Source organism: Heterocephalus glaber, unplaced genomic scaffold (assembly GCF_053883595.1).
Source record: "Heterocephalus glaber isolate CG9 unplaced genomic scaffold, H.glaber_assembly_v1.0 deba00001547, whole genome shotgun sequence".
Lineage (NCBI taxonomy): Eukaryota > Metazoa > Chordata > Mammalia > Rodentia > Bathyergidae > Heterocephalus > Heterocephalus glaber.
Window position 1 is genome coordinate 8,253,448 of NW_028258340.1, and position 14,556 is coordinate 8,268,003.

The 14,556-nt window shown below is 37.9% G+C and overlaps 1 protein-coding gene across 4 annotated transcripts in view; it reads left to right on the forward strand.

The window, feature by feature from the left end:
- Med14 (mediator complex subunit 14) overlaps positions 1 to 14,556 on the forward strand; it is a 70,648-nt gene that overhangs the window by 31,517 nt on the left and 24,575 nt on the right. For all 4 annotated transcript variants that reach the window (XM_004850016.4, XM_021262565.2, XM_021262564.2 and 1 more), the window contains exons 14-20: positions 524 to 715; positions 1,084 to 1,218; positions 4,184 to 4,260; positions 9,728 to 9,888; positions 9,976 to 10,122; positions 10,677 to 10,768; positions 12,102 to 12,254. In XM_004850016.4, coding sequence (XP_004850073.1) covers positions 524 to 715; positions 1,084 to 1,218; positions 4,184 to 4,260; positions 9,728 to 9,888; positions 9,976 to 10,122; positions 10,677 to 10,768; positions 12,102 to 12,254 — 957 coding nt within the window. The remainder of the gene's footprint in view (positions 1 to 523; positions 716 to 1,083; positions 1,219 to 4,183; positions 4,261 to 9,727; positions 9,889 to 9,975; positions 10,123 to 10,676; positions 10,769 to 12,101; positions 12,255 to 14,556) is intronic.

Sequence of the window (14,556 nt, forward strand, 5' to 3'; positions counted from 1 at the left end):
CATGGTAAAGTCTTTATCACTGTTAACTGTTGCTGATGTTGTTATCCTCACAATGACTATATTTTGCATTTGAAAAATCAAGGTTTATTTTTACATCCCATTGAAATACAGTTGTCATTTTCCTCTGCCATAATGAATTTTTAAGGATGCTTTAATGGTTAAGGGAGGCAACAGGGCAATTTAAAATACAGTCTATAAAATATAGCAGACCTACTGGACTTAGACATACTTTTTTCCACTTTATAAGCTAAAGCACGAATATCAAGAGCACCTAATGCTAATAATTTAAATTCCATTTGCTATAGTTTATGGTTACTCTTGTATCATTCTTCTTTAGTCTGATCTGTATTTTAGAAAACAAATTATGTACCTACTAGGAATGCTGCTTTTGATACCATAATTGATTTGTCCTTACCTTTAAGAAAGACATCTGTATTAGGTTTATAATTCTGAGCCCTACTTGGTATAAGGGGAAAACACCCAACACTTGTTTCTCTGAGTCTCGTTTCTGATTTGGGCTTAGGTTGTAGAGATGCTGGAGGTTCCAAATAAGCCTACGCAGCTGTCATACAAGTACTACTTCCTGTCTGTGAGTGCTGCAGATCGTGAAGATGGCCCTGTTATGGCACTGCTGCTGCAGCAGTTCAAGGAAAACATTCAGGACATGATTTTCCGGAAACCTGGGAAACAGACCAGAACTGGTACCAAGCGCAAGGTATGACCACGTATGGAAATGAGCACAGATTTTGGATATATTAACTTTTTTTTTTAACCTGTTTTTAATATGAGAAAGAATTAAACATAGTTTTCAAGAGGACAGCAGTGATGTTTAAGTAGCAATTGTCTGCATTTTCTTGGAAATGCTTTTGTTTTAGGTAATTATACAGCATTTTCCACAAGAGAACTTGTTAAACATATTGTTTATTACTAACTTACCAGTGCTTAGGTTAGTATTTGCTCAATAAACATTTGTTGAGAGAGTATAACATTTGTTTTGGTTAACACTGAGCTTTGTTATAGTAGTTTAATTGCCATGAGTTGTATCGCGTGTACTTACCTAGTGTGTTTTTACTTAAATTCTAGTTGTCTGAGGATTCATGTCCAGTAGAATCCAAGAAAACCAAACGATCAGGAGAAACGTGTGCCTTCAATAAAGTTCTAGCTCACTTTGTTGCTATGTGTGATACAAACATGCCATTCGTAGGACTTCGGTTGGAGGTAATTTTTTGGAATAATTCAGAATATTCTAAATGAAAAAGTAATTTTTAAAGTTCATTGCTTAATTAAATGGATTCAGTTAGAAGAACTAGAATGGGTATGATCCTGTTCATTTTTGGAAGGGTGTGGGTGCAATTCTGGTATTTCATGGTATACATGTAAAACATATTTCTCTTTGATTCCAGGTTCTGGGCCTTCTACTCATTTATGTAAAATGAATTCTTCTTAGTGAAAAAATATAGACAAGGGCCAGGGATTTAGCTCAGTGGTTCTGCCGCCTGCCTGGCAAGCTCAAGGACCCGAGTTTGATCCCTGGTACAAAAAATATATATATATACGTATATATATATGTGTGTGTATATATATATATATTATATATGTATATACGTATATATATATGTATACATATATATATACGTATAGATAGACAACTTTGAAGAATTAACATCCTACTTTTTTTGTCTCTCAGTAGGCACTTAAACCTATTAGAGTTGGTTAGTTGATAAAGGAGTGGCTCCTTTTTTGAGTTGAAGCTGTACATACAGCTTAAGCACTAATAAAACTGGGCTTCTTTATGAGAAGCCAGAAGGAATATTAAACCATATTTTTACTTTTGTCACAGGCGTGGTGTGCACGCCTCTAATCCAGCACTCGGGAGGCTGAGGCAGGAGGATGGCTGTGAATTAGAGGTCAACATGGGCTACATAGTGAGTTCAAGGCCATCCTGAACTACATAGTGAGACCCTGTCTCAAAACAAAAAGAATATATAGTTGTAATTCCTAAACATGAAAGAGAGAGGTAACAACCTGAATTTTTTATATTTCCAAAAACAGGTTTGGCCAAGGATTGACAACCTTTTATAAGTGATAGGTTAAAACCCTAATTTTTCTCTAGTTTAAAGTTTTCATTTTTGATACAGTTCCCTCTTTTGTAAGTTACTATAAATGATGACAAGGTCTGGAAACAGGAAAATTAACTTTTTTATTGGGCTGATGATGATGGCCTTGAGGAGACTTTATGAAAATAGCTTTTATGCTTTGAAATTGGTTAGCAAACCTTTTTTGTAAAGGGCCAAACAGTAAATATTTTAAGCTTTGTGGGTCATATGATCTTTCTTAGAACTCAAATCAGCTGTTGTCATAGTTGATATTTAAACAAGTGAACATAGCTATGTCCCAGTGAATTTCAGTTTATCCAAACAGGCAGTGGGCCAAATTGGGCCCACATATTGTTATTTGCCAACTCACACTTCAGAGGGCTTTGGGATCTTCAAGCAGAGGATAAAATGTGAAATTGTGAAGAGTGCAATAGCTTAGAAACCCAAGCCCAGAAATATACACCTAAAATAGGTACTTCTGCCCTTGATTTCCCCCAGCTCCTGGAACTGTGAGTGAGGTTGCTGCATGTCCTTTTGTCTGGGAACTGGCCACAGCTCCTAAACTGTACAGAGAGTATCCATTTCCTGGGTTTTGGACTCCTCATTGTGTCACTTGGATTGATTATATGAGTGTCATTCCGTTGCAGCCTTTGCAGTGGGATGGGAGAACACATGGTACTGAGACGTTGCAGGGCATTTGTGTCCTCTCTCCCTACCCACAGGCTAAATTTCACAAAAATGTGTGTTTTGCAGGCTCACGGAGAATAATGCCTATAGACACGTGTCTTCTCTGTGGCCCTTCTCTGGACTCCTATACCTGCTGCACACAGAACATTTAAGAACATTTCTGTAGTACTCTACTGAATTCAGTCAATGTTTTAAAAACTTACCTACCTTTTCTTCTCCCAGTGAAAGTTCTAGCTATATTAAAAACAAGCAAGCACATTTTCTGCTTACAGTAATTTACTCAGAGATATGAATAACTAAATCTGATCTTACCAGAGCTGTTTGTATCTCTGATTGATAGAATAGTGGCAATATCTTTGAGGCCATCCTATCCTTTCCTTCACTTCTTTTGAATCTGGATCCCTACTGTCTCTCTGCTCAGTAGCTACTTTTCTAAACCGCTACCCTTCCCAGGCCAAAGAGTCAGTCAAATACTTAACTAACTTAAATCCTTTCTGGAACAAGGTACATATAAATCCTCTGTCAAAGGAGACATGACAGTATCTGCCAAAGGCAAGCCTTTCTTTGGTAGATCAGATGACTTGCTGGCATTTCTTAACAACTTGTAGTTCTGTAGAAAGGGTTTCAGGTGCTATCCCTGCATTCATCGTCTTAACTCACTTTCTGAATCCTCCAGTTGGGAAAGAGATTTCGTTGAGTACATGCATAAATTGGAAATTCTCTTTTCTTGGGTCTCAGAAAATAATTTGATTGTTAAAAAATAGAAAACTGTTAAAAATATATTTCAGTAAAGGAATAAACTTAAAAGATATTTGTTATGATTAGAAACAAGATACGACTCTGACTCAGATTTTTCTTGAACAAACAATAGAATTTACACAAGAAAACTAGTCTTATTTTTTCAGTTGCCTCATTGGAAACCACCAGATTTGGTTCTGGGTCACTTTTAACTTGCTACAGACATTAGGTTAATCTCCTGAATTTTAAAGATTTGCCACCTGTGAAGACATTTTTCATTGTTTTGTTTTTTGAGACAGGGTCTCACTATGTAGCCCAGGCTAGCCTTGAACTCACTATGTAGCCCAGGCTGGCCTCAAACTCTCTGTGATCTTCTTGCCTTAGCCTCCCGAGTGCTGGGATTACAGGTGTGTGCCATCATGCCCAGCTCAGGTGTTTTTTAAACTAGAGACTCTGAGGGCAGCTTTGAGTTTCACTGCGCTTACTGTAGTTTCTCAGGAAATCTAATAGAGGGGACACTGCTCGTGACTGATGGTGATGTTGTAACTTTGGTGGACTGGCCCTAGAACTGACGGCTCGAAAATGGAGACAGGAGTACATAGAAAGGGTAGGTTCTTTTGTAAAATTAATGGTCTCTTATGGTTGTGCTTGTCTTTTCTCAGTTGTCCAATCTGGAGATCCCACACCAAGGAGTGCAAGTGGAAGGTGATGGCTTCAGCCACGCTATTCGCTTATTAAAGTAAGCCCCTGTCGTGTGACTTAGTGGGTGCCCCACATTGCAGTCACACTGACAGAGCTGTTTCTCTCCTCCCGTACGCCAGCACGAAGCAGAGTCAGAACCTCTGGGTGTTTTGGGTTTGCATAGACTCACTAACATCTTAGGGAAGATTCCCTTTAACCTGTGGAGTGCAGTTCAGCGCGTCGTGGTATTTAGAATGACTTTCCTCTGCATTTCTTTTACTCCTCCAGCAGATGTGTACTGAATGGGACTGTGTGTCAGGCTTGAATTCTGATAATGCCCTTCAGGACACTGGGCTTCCAAGAGGTGAATGGGTGATTTAGAAGGCTGAAGGGGTATCTTGAGGAAGTACCAGTTGTATTCAGGCTGAAGGAGAGGGGATAATTAGCCGGAGGAAAGGGAGGTGGGGCGAGAATTGGAGGCTCCAGGCAGAGGGGATAGCTGCTAATGTGAAGGTTTGGAGGGAGGCAGGAGGGAGCTTGGCAACCTGGAGCCCAAAGGAGTTCAGTATGGCGGGAGGTAGAGAGATGAGGCTGCAGATGTAAGCAGGAAGGGTCAGATGTAGGGCTTTTGTAAGTGTCCTTAAACAATTTAAACTTTATCCTAATGGCACTAAGACATCATCAGATGATTTGAAGCAAAAACGAAGATTGTTACGTGGGTGTTTCTGACACTTAACCTGATAGCAATGTGGAGAGTAAATTGGAGGGAACAAGAATGAAGTAGTGAGACCACTTGCTGAGCTGGTTCACACCACAGTTGGTAGCTTGGACTAGGTTAGGATTCACAAGGACTTAAGATAAACTATTTAAGATTCATTTGGTGTTGGAGGTGAGAAAGGTGGAGGGGAAATGGCAGAGATGCTTCTTAGTGTTATCTTGAGCAGATGATGGCTGGTAGTGGTGGTTTCTGAGACAAGGGACGTTGCAGATGTTAGTTTGAAAGGACTTTGCTAAGTTTGAGGTGCCTTGAGCAGGTGGGGATGTGTGTTAAGCTCAGGTTACAGATCTGAGCAGAAGTAGCTAAATTCTTCATCCTGGATTGAGCAGGGGAAGTAAATTACATCACCAAGGATGAGTGTACAAAAGGAGATGAACAGAGGGCTCGGTTCCAAGTGGACAAAGAACAAGGAGCCAAAGGATGCTTAAAAGTGAAGCTCATGTGGTTACGTGGGCTTTAGACAGTGATAGAGTGTGTACTTGCAAAGCTGCAGTACTGCGGAAGGAAGAGACCAGAGTTTTGATCCATAAAACGGTAGGGGGTTTTTGTTTTTGTTTTTGCTTTTGTGTTTTTGAGAGGGGGAGCATTTTATTTCTTAGATGTTGCTTAATATATATTTTATTAGTATGTAAGCAGTTTTTATTTAGTGAATTCCCCTGTCTGCCAAGAGAGCAGATCTTCAAATTTGAGCAGTGAGGTTTTAACTTTTGTTACATGGGAATCTATTTGTTTCTGTGGAAGGTAGAAAGGCCTAGCAAGTACAGTAGTGTGCGCATAACCCAGGTGCCATGGTGCTCACATTAGGCACTAAGAGTTGAAGCAGAACTTGTAGCTATCTTTTTTTATTTTTGGTACTGGCGATTGAACTCAGTACCTTGTGCTTGTGAGGCAGACGGCAGCACCACTGAGCTAAATCCCAGCCTGGCAGCTATCTTTTTTTACTTTTAAAAAAAAATAGTGCTGGGGATCAAACCCAGAGCCTTTGCGTTGAGCTACATCCCCATCCCTTTTTATTTTTGAGACAGGGTCTCACTAAGTTGCCCAAGTTGTACTTGAACTTGTGATCCTCCTGCCTCAGCCTCTCAGAGTGCAGGAATTACAGTTGTACGCCACTGCACCATATCCTAGCTATCTTTTTTTTTTTTTTTTGATACCGGGGATCGAACTCGGGACCTTCTGCTTGTGAGGTAAGTGGCAGAACCCCTGAGCTAAATCCCTGGCCCAACTAGCCATCTTAACACCATCTTTACACAAAATTTGAAAGAGACAGAGGTGGCCTTATAATGACATTTAGTAGGAAAATGTAATGCTTTTGATTGTGTTTGGTTTTTAATTGGTTTACCTAAAATACTGTATAGGGCGCATTTTCCTCCACTTTGCTGAAAATACATTCTCTTCTTGTTCAGTCATCTCTCCTTGAAAATCTGTTGAGCAGGCTTCCTTGGTGCTTCTCTGAGATCATAGTATCAGCCATATCATAAAAACTCCATTTGTTCAGTTTCACAGACCTGTTGCCTTGTGCAGAAAAGAGCCTCGATCCCACAGCATACATGAGACTTAAAGACCTCATTTTGAGAGCCATATGCTTATGATGTCTAGTTTTGAGCTCTCAGGCAAATTTCCCACCTTCTGCACTCAGATTAGTCCTAAGCAGTGGTCCTGGTCCTCTGGCCATAACCATCAGGGGTTTTGTCTCATCCATTGTGCTTGCGTGCCTGCCTGCATGTGTGTTTACCTCCTGTAGCTTTTGCCACTAACATACAGGTACAACTCTTGCTTTTTGCAAGTCGAGGAGCTCTGCTTCTCCCTCTGGGTGTGTATGTGCAGCCTTTATGAAGCCTTCTTTGCTTTTTAAAGGCATACTTGTGCTGCTTTGACTAGGTTTTTCAGTGGCCTGCTTTTGCATTGTGAGGCCGCAGTGTGCTTAACTGATGTTTGTAAATGCCCTGAGAACAAAGCAGATGCATATCTGCCCTAGAGGACCTTAGCTTAGTTCTTTAGTTTGTTCAGCGTGCAGAGGGACTGGACAAAAATCAGCCAGGAGCAGCTGTTTAAGATTGAAAACCTTTTTTGAATTGGTAGAATTTTTCAGAAAAGGCTAATCCATTATTCAGGGTATGTCTTCCTCAGTTCTTAATTTTTGGCTTACATGATAGTATTTTGTAATATTTTAAGTTTCGTAGCAATTTTTGTAGCAAGGTTTCTTTATGGGGAACCTCCCCCTCCATCGTGCCAGGAAGATAAAAGTTGTAACTGTAGTTTCCTTTGTATTCTGTTACACTTACAACCTTGTAAGTGAGTAGATATGTAACAGGTTCCTTGAAGTGGAGCCAATTATGTCTATATCACAGATTATGAAAGTGGCGCAGGATGTACTTTCAGGGTCTTTCTGTCTCTCGAGTAGAAATTGAAAGGAGTCTTACACTTATCTTGGTTCTCACTTGAAAACATTCAGCTTCTGTGCTTTCATTTTCTAACCAAGTGGGTTTCATGAAAAACCTGCTTAATATAAAAGGAAGATAATGTATTGCAGTTATATTTTCAAGCTCAAAATGAAATATCTATCTGAATTGACTACTTTATAGCTCCTATGAGGAGGGGTATGTCTTGAGTATAGGGATAGGCAAGTCCTCAGTATACCTGTCAAGTGGAAGAACATGCATGCCACATGTGCAGTTTCCATAACTACGTAAAATGTAGTTGGACAGAATCTTCCTGGTAGTGGTAAAAAGTTTACAATATGAAAGATAATTTTTTTTTTTTTTGGTACTGGGGGTCGAACTCAGGATCTTGCGCTTGCCAGGCTGATACGGCGCCACTGAGCTAAGTCCCGGGTGAAAGATAACTTTTGAAAAACTTTAAAGGCTGCATATTGAAGAAGAGATATAGAAATTTTAATTGAGAAAATTTTAGTACTATATTAATTGTATTTTTATGTGACCTATATAGCTTTTTTCCCCCTAAAAAATTTTTATTTTATTTTTTTGCCACATGCAATCTCTGTCACTTTTTTTTCTCCTAAGTTTTTTGTTCTGGGTCAGCAGTTCTTGAACCTAGGGCAATGTCTGGGGATATTTTTGGTTATTGTTAACTGAGAAGAGGAGTGAGAGGGACTTCTGGCATCTAATAGGTAGAGTCCAGGGCTACGTAAGAGCCTCCCGCAACAAAGAATGGTCTAGCCCAAAATGCTAGTATTGCCAAGATTAAGAAACCCTGTTTTAGGTATTATATTCTGAATAAGACTACTGAATCAAGATTCTGTATTTTCAGTTACCTGTACATTGTATGTTTTTCACTTGATATAGATAATCATTATGCCAAATCTGAGAAATAACCATCTTTATGAATTAACCCATTTCTCATTTAGGAAAAAATATGCGGCTTACTGCCAGCGTTCGTCTAATTTTCAGTGATCAAGAATTACTATATTTGAAAAAAACCTATATTTTGTAAATGGAAATACCACTAGTGTAAAAAGAATGCTATTAATAGAATGACATCTTTTGTTTCCAAAGACTATTGATAATACTACAGCAATGCAGAAATAATAGGAGTGAGATATTTTGTGGCAGACTTTGAGAGTAAGATTAGGACTGTAATCTCCCAATTTCAAGGGAAATGGGTTAAGAGATAATGTGTAAGCTGGGCATGGTGGTGCATGCCTGTAATCCCAGCAGTCATTAGGCTGAGGCAGGAGGATTGTTGTGAGTTTGAGGCCACCCTGGGCTACATAGTGAATTCAAGGCCAGCCTGAACTACATAGTGAGACTCTGTCTCAAACAAACAAACAAACAAACTGTGTAATATATCACTTCATTATTTTATCCACTACTGAAATAACTCATTAATAGCTAAAATATATTACCTCATAATGTTTTATCACAAATGATATAGTTCATAAAGCTATAGAAAGGAAATGGATAGGTAAATATTTCTGAGACACCAAAAGCTACTATATTCCTCTTATGTATGTGGCGTGTGGATCCATGCATTTATATGTGACAGACAATATGTGTGTTAAATGAGTTAATACACGAAAAGCTCCATCACAGCAGGAGTTACCTTTATAGAGAAAGAAGGGGGCCATGGAGATAATGAGCCAGAATTTTGTCATGGCAACTCAGGAGGATTAACATATATGAATATCTGCTCTATCAGACACAGTAAGCATTTTCTCTATTGTTGCCATTTTTTTCCCATCAATGACCCATAGGTAATTCTTTATTTTATAGTCAGGCAAACTGAAATTCCATTTTTTTTTCATCAATGACCTATAAGGTAATTATTTTATAGTCAGGGAAACAAATTCCTTCAGGTTGAATGTGACTGAGTAAGAATTAGAATGCATGTTCCTGGCTCCACAGCCCTTATTCTTTGTACTTTGTTGCCCTGTCTTCAAAGAGTAGCTTTACAAGTATTTCGTTCACCTTAGCTTTTTCTGGAGGATATTCTGATTTTGTGGAACCACTATTCTTGATTTTCATTTTATATGTGTGGTCTTTTTAAATAACAGGATTATGTATAATGATTAATCATTACTTTGTTAAAGTGAGAGGTCCTAATCCAGGTTGATATGAGTTAAATTGGATAAATATTAATTACTGTGAAATTGTTCCCTCCTTTGCCAAAGGTATCTGGAAGTAAAATTTGTACTATAGCTCTCATGTCACACCCTGCTTGTCGTTGTGTACATTGTGCCTTGTCTTTCTGTGTAAAGTACACTTCATATGCTATCTTTCATCACCAGAATTCCTCCCTGTAAGGGTGTAAATGAGGAAACCCAAAAGGCTCTGGATCGCTCTCTTCTTGATTGCACTTTCCGATTACAAGGTAGAAATAACCGCACATGGGTGGCAGAGTTAGTGTTTGCAAACTGTCCACTTAATGGCACTTCTACCAGGGAGCAAGGTGAGATGTTTCACACACTTTGTCTTTGCATATTTGTGAAAGTTTTTTGGTATTTATTACTATTAATCTTCTCTTTTAATCCTGTAGGACCATCCCGGCATGTTTACCTGACATATGAAAATCTGTTGTCTGAACCTGTTGGTGGTAGAAAAGTGGTTGAAATGTTCCTTAATGACTGGAACAGCATTGCACGATTATATGAGTGTGTGTTGGAATTTGCACGTTCTCTACCAGGTACATGTGATAACCTTCCTTTTAAATTACTCCCCTCTCCTTTTATTTACTTGAAGTAAAAAATGCGCATTGTTTATAAAAAATATGTTTAATAAAAATGTGTCCCTTTCATCCTAGACTTCAATTTCCTTCCACCAGACAGTCAACTGTTAAATTCTTTTGTTTCTAGAAGTTTTTAAACTCAGATCTGTCTGTGCATACCTATGTTATTGTAATGTAGTACTGTACTTACTTACTTACTATCTGCCATATCATTTACTTCTGTTAATTCCCTCAATCCTCACAATCGCCTATGAGGTAGTTAATATTCCTCATTTTACAAATAAGTCACAGATAAGAAGAACATTGCTGAAGGCCACATAACAAGTAAGTGGCAGAACTGGAATTGGAGCCCTCTAGCCACTCTGCTGGACTGTTTCAGTATCTGTCCCCTTCCTTGTCCTGGCCTCATTTTGTAGCATACTATCTATTTGTGCTGTTGCCTTAAAAAAAAAAAAAAAAAAAGCACTACTTATTTTAGAGGTTTTTAAAAAATTTGTTTCCATTTTGCTTAGATATACCTGCTCATCTCAATATTTTCTCAGAAGTTCGTGTTTATAATTACCGAAAACTTATCTTGTGTTATGGAACCACCAAGGGAAGCTCAGTAAGTCTGATTTTAAAACTCTGCAGTCCCTGTCTTGCAAATCTTTTAAAAATCAAGAACCCCCAAAACATAGAAGCTGCCTTAAAATGAATAAAGACTGAAGTGTGGCCCCATGGCTCAGTGGTCACAGCACCTGTCTTAGTAAGGACTGAAGTACAAATCAGGGATAAAATTATAAATATTAAAGACTTGGTTGATATAAATATAGTATAGTATAACAATTAATTCCTTAAAATTTTAAAAATACCCTCTTTGATGAGGTATACGATCTTGAAGAGTTTTTGGACTAAGTAATGTCTGATTTCCAAAATATTTGGCAATGTTATTAGTGTAAGCAGGAGTATGTGTGAATGGCTGTGAATAATATAGTATGCCTTTGCTTGGGTCACATGAATGTTATCATTGTGTGATCCTATCTTAATCTTGAGGTTACTCCTTCTAATCTACATTTCCTTAATTATTTTTTTCTCCACATATAAAGTTTTAGAAATTTAGTATAAAAATGCAACCAGATAACCTCTCTCTGGACTCCTATACATCAAGTCAGAAATTACCTGTGTGTTTTAAAGTGTATTAACTGAATGTATTCATGTTGGGATACATTATCTATGTTACTTCTCCTTTGTAACAGTACTCCTTAGTTGATGGCAGTAAGAGTGACTGTTCTTCAAGAGAAATGTGAAAAATAAACACTAATGGTACTTACCAAATAAAATTTAATCAAAATTTCTTCTTGCTGGACATGGTAGCTCATGTGTGTAGTCCCAGACACTTCAGGAGACTGAAGCAGGAGGATCACAAGTTCAAGGCTAACTTGGATGACTTAGCAAGACCCTGTCTCAATAAATGAATGAATGGGTAGATGTATGAGTGAATGAATGAATAAATGAATGAATAAAGTAAAAAGATCCAGGGGTATAGCTCAGAGGTAGAACATTTCCTGGATTCAGTCCCCAGTACCACAAAATAATTATTTTTCTTTAGCCCCTTCTCTTTCTGTTCTATTTAGTAGAAGAGGGCTAACACACATGCTCAGGGAATATACTGGTCTATATTACTAGTACATCTGGAGTTTGAATCCAGTCTTCTTTTTTTTAAAAAAGACATCATTTACAGGGGTAATGAGGAGGTGAAAATGACCAAAGTATGTTATATACATGTACAAATCTGCAAAAATAAAACCCATTAATCTGTACAATCAAAAAGAAAAGATTTGTGAAAAAAAAAGGAAAAAAGACCTCATTTAGATCTTTAGCACTTTGCCTTTTAACATTTCATCTTCTACTTGAATGTGTTATTTTGTGTTTCTGAAATATGCAATCTCTTCATTTAGATTAGTATCCAGTGGAACTCCATCCACCAGAAATTCCATATTTCTTTGGGAACAGTTGGCCCAAATTCAGGTTGCAGTAACTGCCACAATACCATTCTCCATCAGCTTCAAGAAATGTTCAACAAAACACCAAATGTGGTTCAGTTATTACAGGTAATTAAGTTGATGTTGTTTATATTTAAATATAAGACCTTGTTAGTGTTAGTGTCTCATTCAAACTCTTCAAAAATATCATGTAGTGGCCGGGGATTTAGCTCAGTGGTTCCTCCGCCTGCCTTGCAAGCACAAGGTCCCGAGTTCAATCCCCGGTACCAAAAAAAAAAAAAAAAAGGCATGTAAACTTACGTGTCTTTAATGAATAAAGTAGGTGTCTTTGTCTCTATCTTGAGCCCCTTTTTTAGTATATGTGCTGCCAAAGTGAGCACTCTTGAGCCCCTTTTTGACAATTGTCTTTAATCAAAGTGGACACCATAATCTAGTTTGCATTCTCTTCAAGGGAAAGTTTTAGGAAGTGTGCCAGAAGGACATTCTATCATTTGTGATAGTTACACATTCAAAATTCTCAGGTTTAAAGACCCAACCCAAAAAGAGAACTATAGGCCAATCTCCCTAATGAACATAGATGCAAAAATCCTCAATAAGATACTGGCAAACAGAATACAGAGGGTCATCAAGAAGATCATACACCTTGACCAAGTCGAGTTTATCCCAGGGATGCAAGGATGGCTCAACATTTGTAAATCAATAAATGTAATACACTATATTAACAGAGTCAAGGACAAAAACCATATGATCATCTCAATAGATGCAGAAAAAGCATTCGACAAAATCCAGCACCCATTCATGATAAAAACCCTACAGAAAATTGGAATAGAAGGTGTTTATCTTAACCTGATTAAGGCTATCTATGAAAAGCCAACAGCCAACATCATACTAAATGGTCAAAAACTGAAAACTTTCATGTTAAGATCAGGAACAAGACAAGGATGCCCACTATCACCACTCCTGTTCAATATAGTTCTGGAAACATTAGCCACAGCAATTAGAAAAGAGAAAGAAATAAAAGGAATAATGATAGGAAAAGAAGAAGTTAAACTGTCATTATTTGCTGACAATATGATACTTTATATAGAAGACTCAAAAAACTTTGCCAGAAGACTTCTAAACTTAATTGACAGATTCAGTAGAGTAGCTGGATACAAGGTCAACACTCAAAAAACAATAGCCTTCTTGTGCACAAATAACAGACTCACTGAGAGAGAAATTAGGGAAACAATTCCTTTTACGATAGCATCCAAAAAAATGAAATATCTAGGAATCAATCTAATAAAGGAGACAAAAGACCTCTACACTGAAAACTACAGCACTTTGAAAAAAGAGATCGAAGAGGATATAAGAAAATGGAGAGATATCCCTTGTTCCTGGGTAGGAAGAACCAATATAGTGAAAATGGCCATACTTCCAAAGCTGCTATACAGATTCAATGCAATCCCAATGGAAATCCCAACAGTATATTTCACAGAACTAGAGAAAATAATCCAAAAATTCATTTGGAACCAGAGGAGACCTAGAATAGCTAAAACAATTTTAAGCAACAGAGACATGGCTGGGGGTATCACAATCCCCAACTTGAAACTATACTACAAAGCTAATGTGATAAAATCAGCATGGTACTGGCAAAGGAACAGACCTGAGGATCAGTGGAATAGATTAGAAGATGTAGAAACAACTCCAGACATGCTCAGCCACCTCATCTTTGACAAAGGAGCCAACCACCATCATTGGAGGAAAGATAGCCTCTTTAATAAATGGTGATGGAAAAACTGGATTTCAACCTGCCAAAGATTAAAACTAGACCCATACCTATCACCATACATTAAACTAAGATCAAAGTGGATTAAAGATATAAATATTAAAACAGAAACACTAAACTTGCTGGAAGATAAGTTAGGTAGAACTCTTGAAGACATTGGCATAGGAAAAGACTGCATGAACAAAACCTCAGCAGCACGGGAACTAGCAGAAAGAATCAACAACTGGGATCTCATCTTATTAAAAAGCTTCTGCACTGCAAAAGAAACCACCAACAGAGCTAACAGACAACCTACAATATGGGAAAAAAATTTTAGCAGCTGTGCCTCAGACAAAGGACTACTATCTAGAATATATAAAGAATTGAAAAAAATCAGACCCCCCCAAATTCAAAGACCCAATTCAAAAATGGGCATCTGAAATGAACAGACATTTCTCAGACAAAGAAGTAAAAGCAGCAAACAAATATATGAAAAAATGTTCAAGATCAGGCGTCATTCGAGAGATGCAGATGAAAACAACACTGAGATTCCACCTCACCCCAGAAAGAATGGCTGTTATCAAGAAATCAACAAATAACAAATGCTGGCGGGTTGTGGGGAGAAAGGAACCCTTCTTCATTGTTGGTGGGAGTGCAGACTGG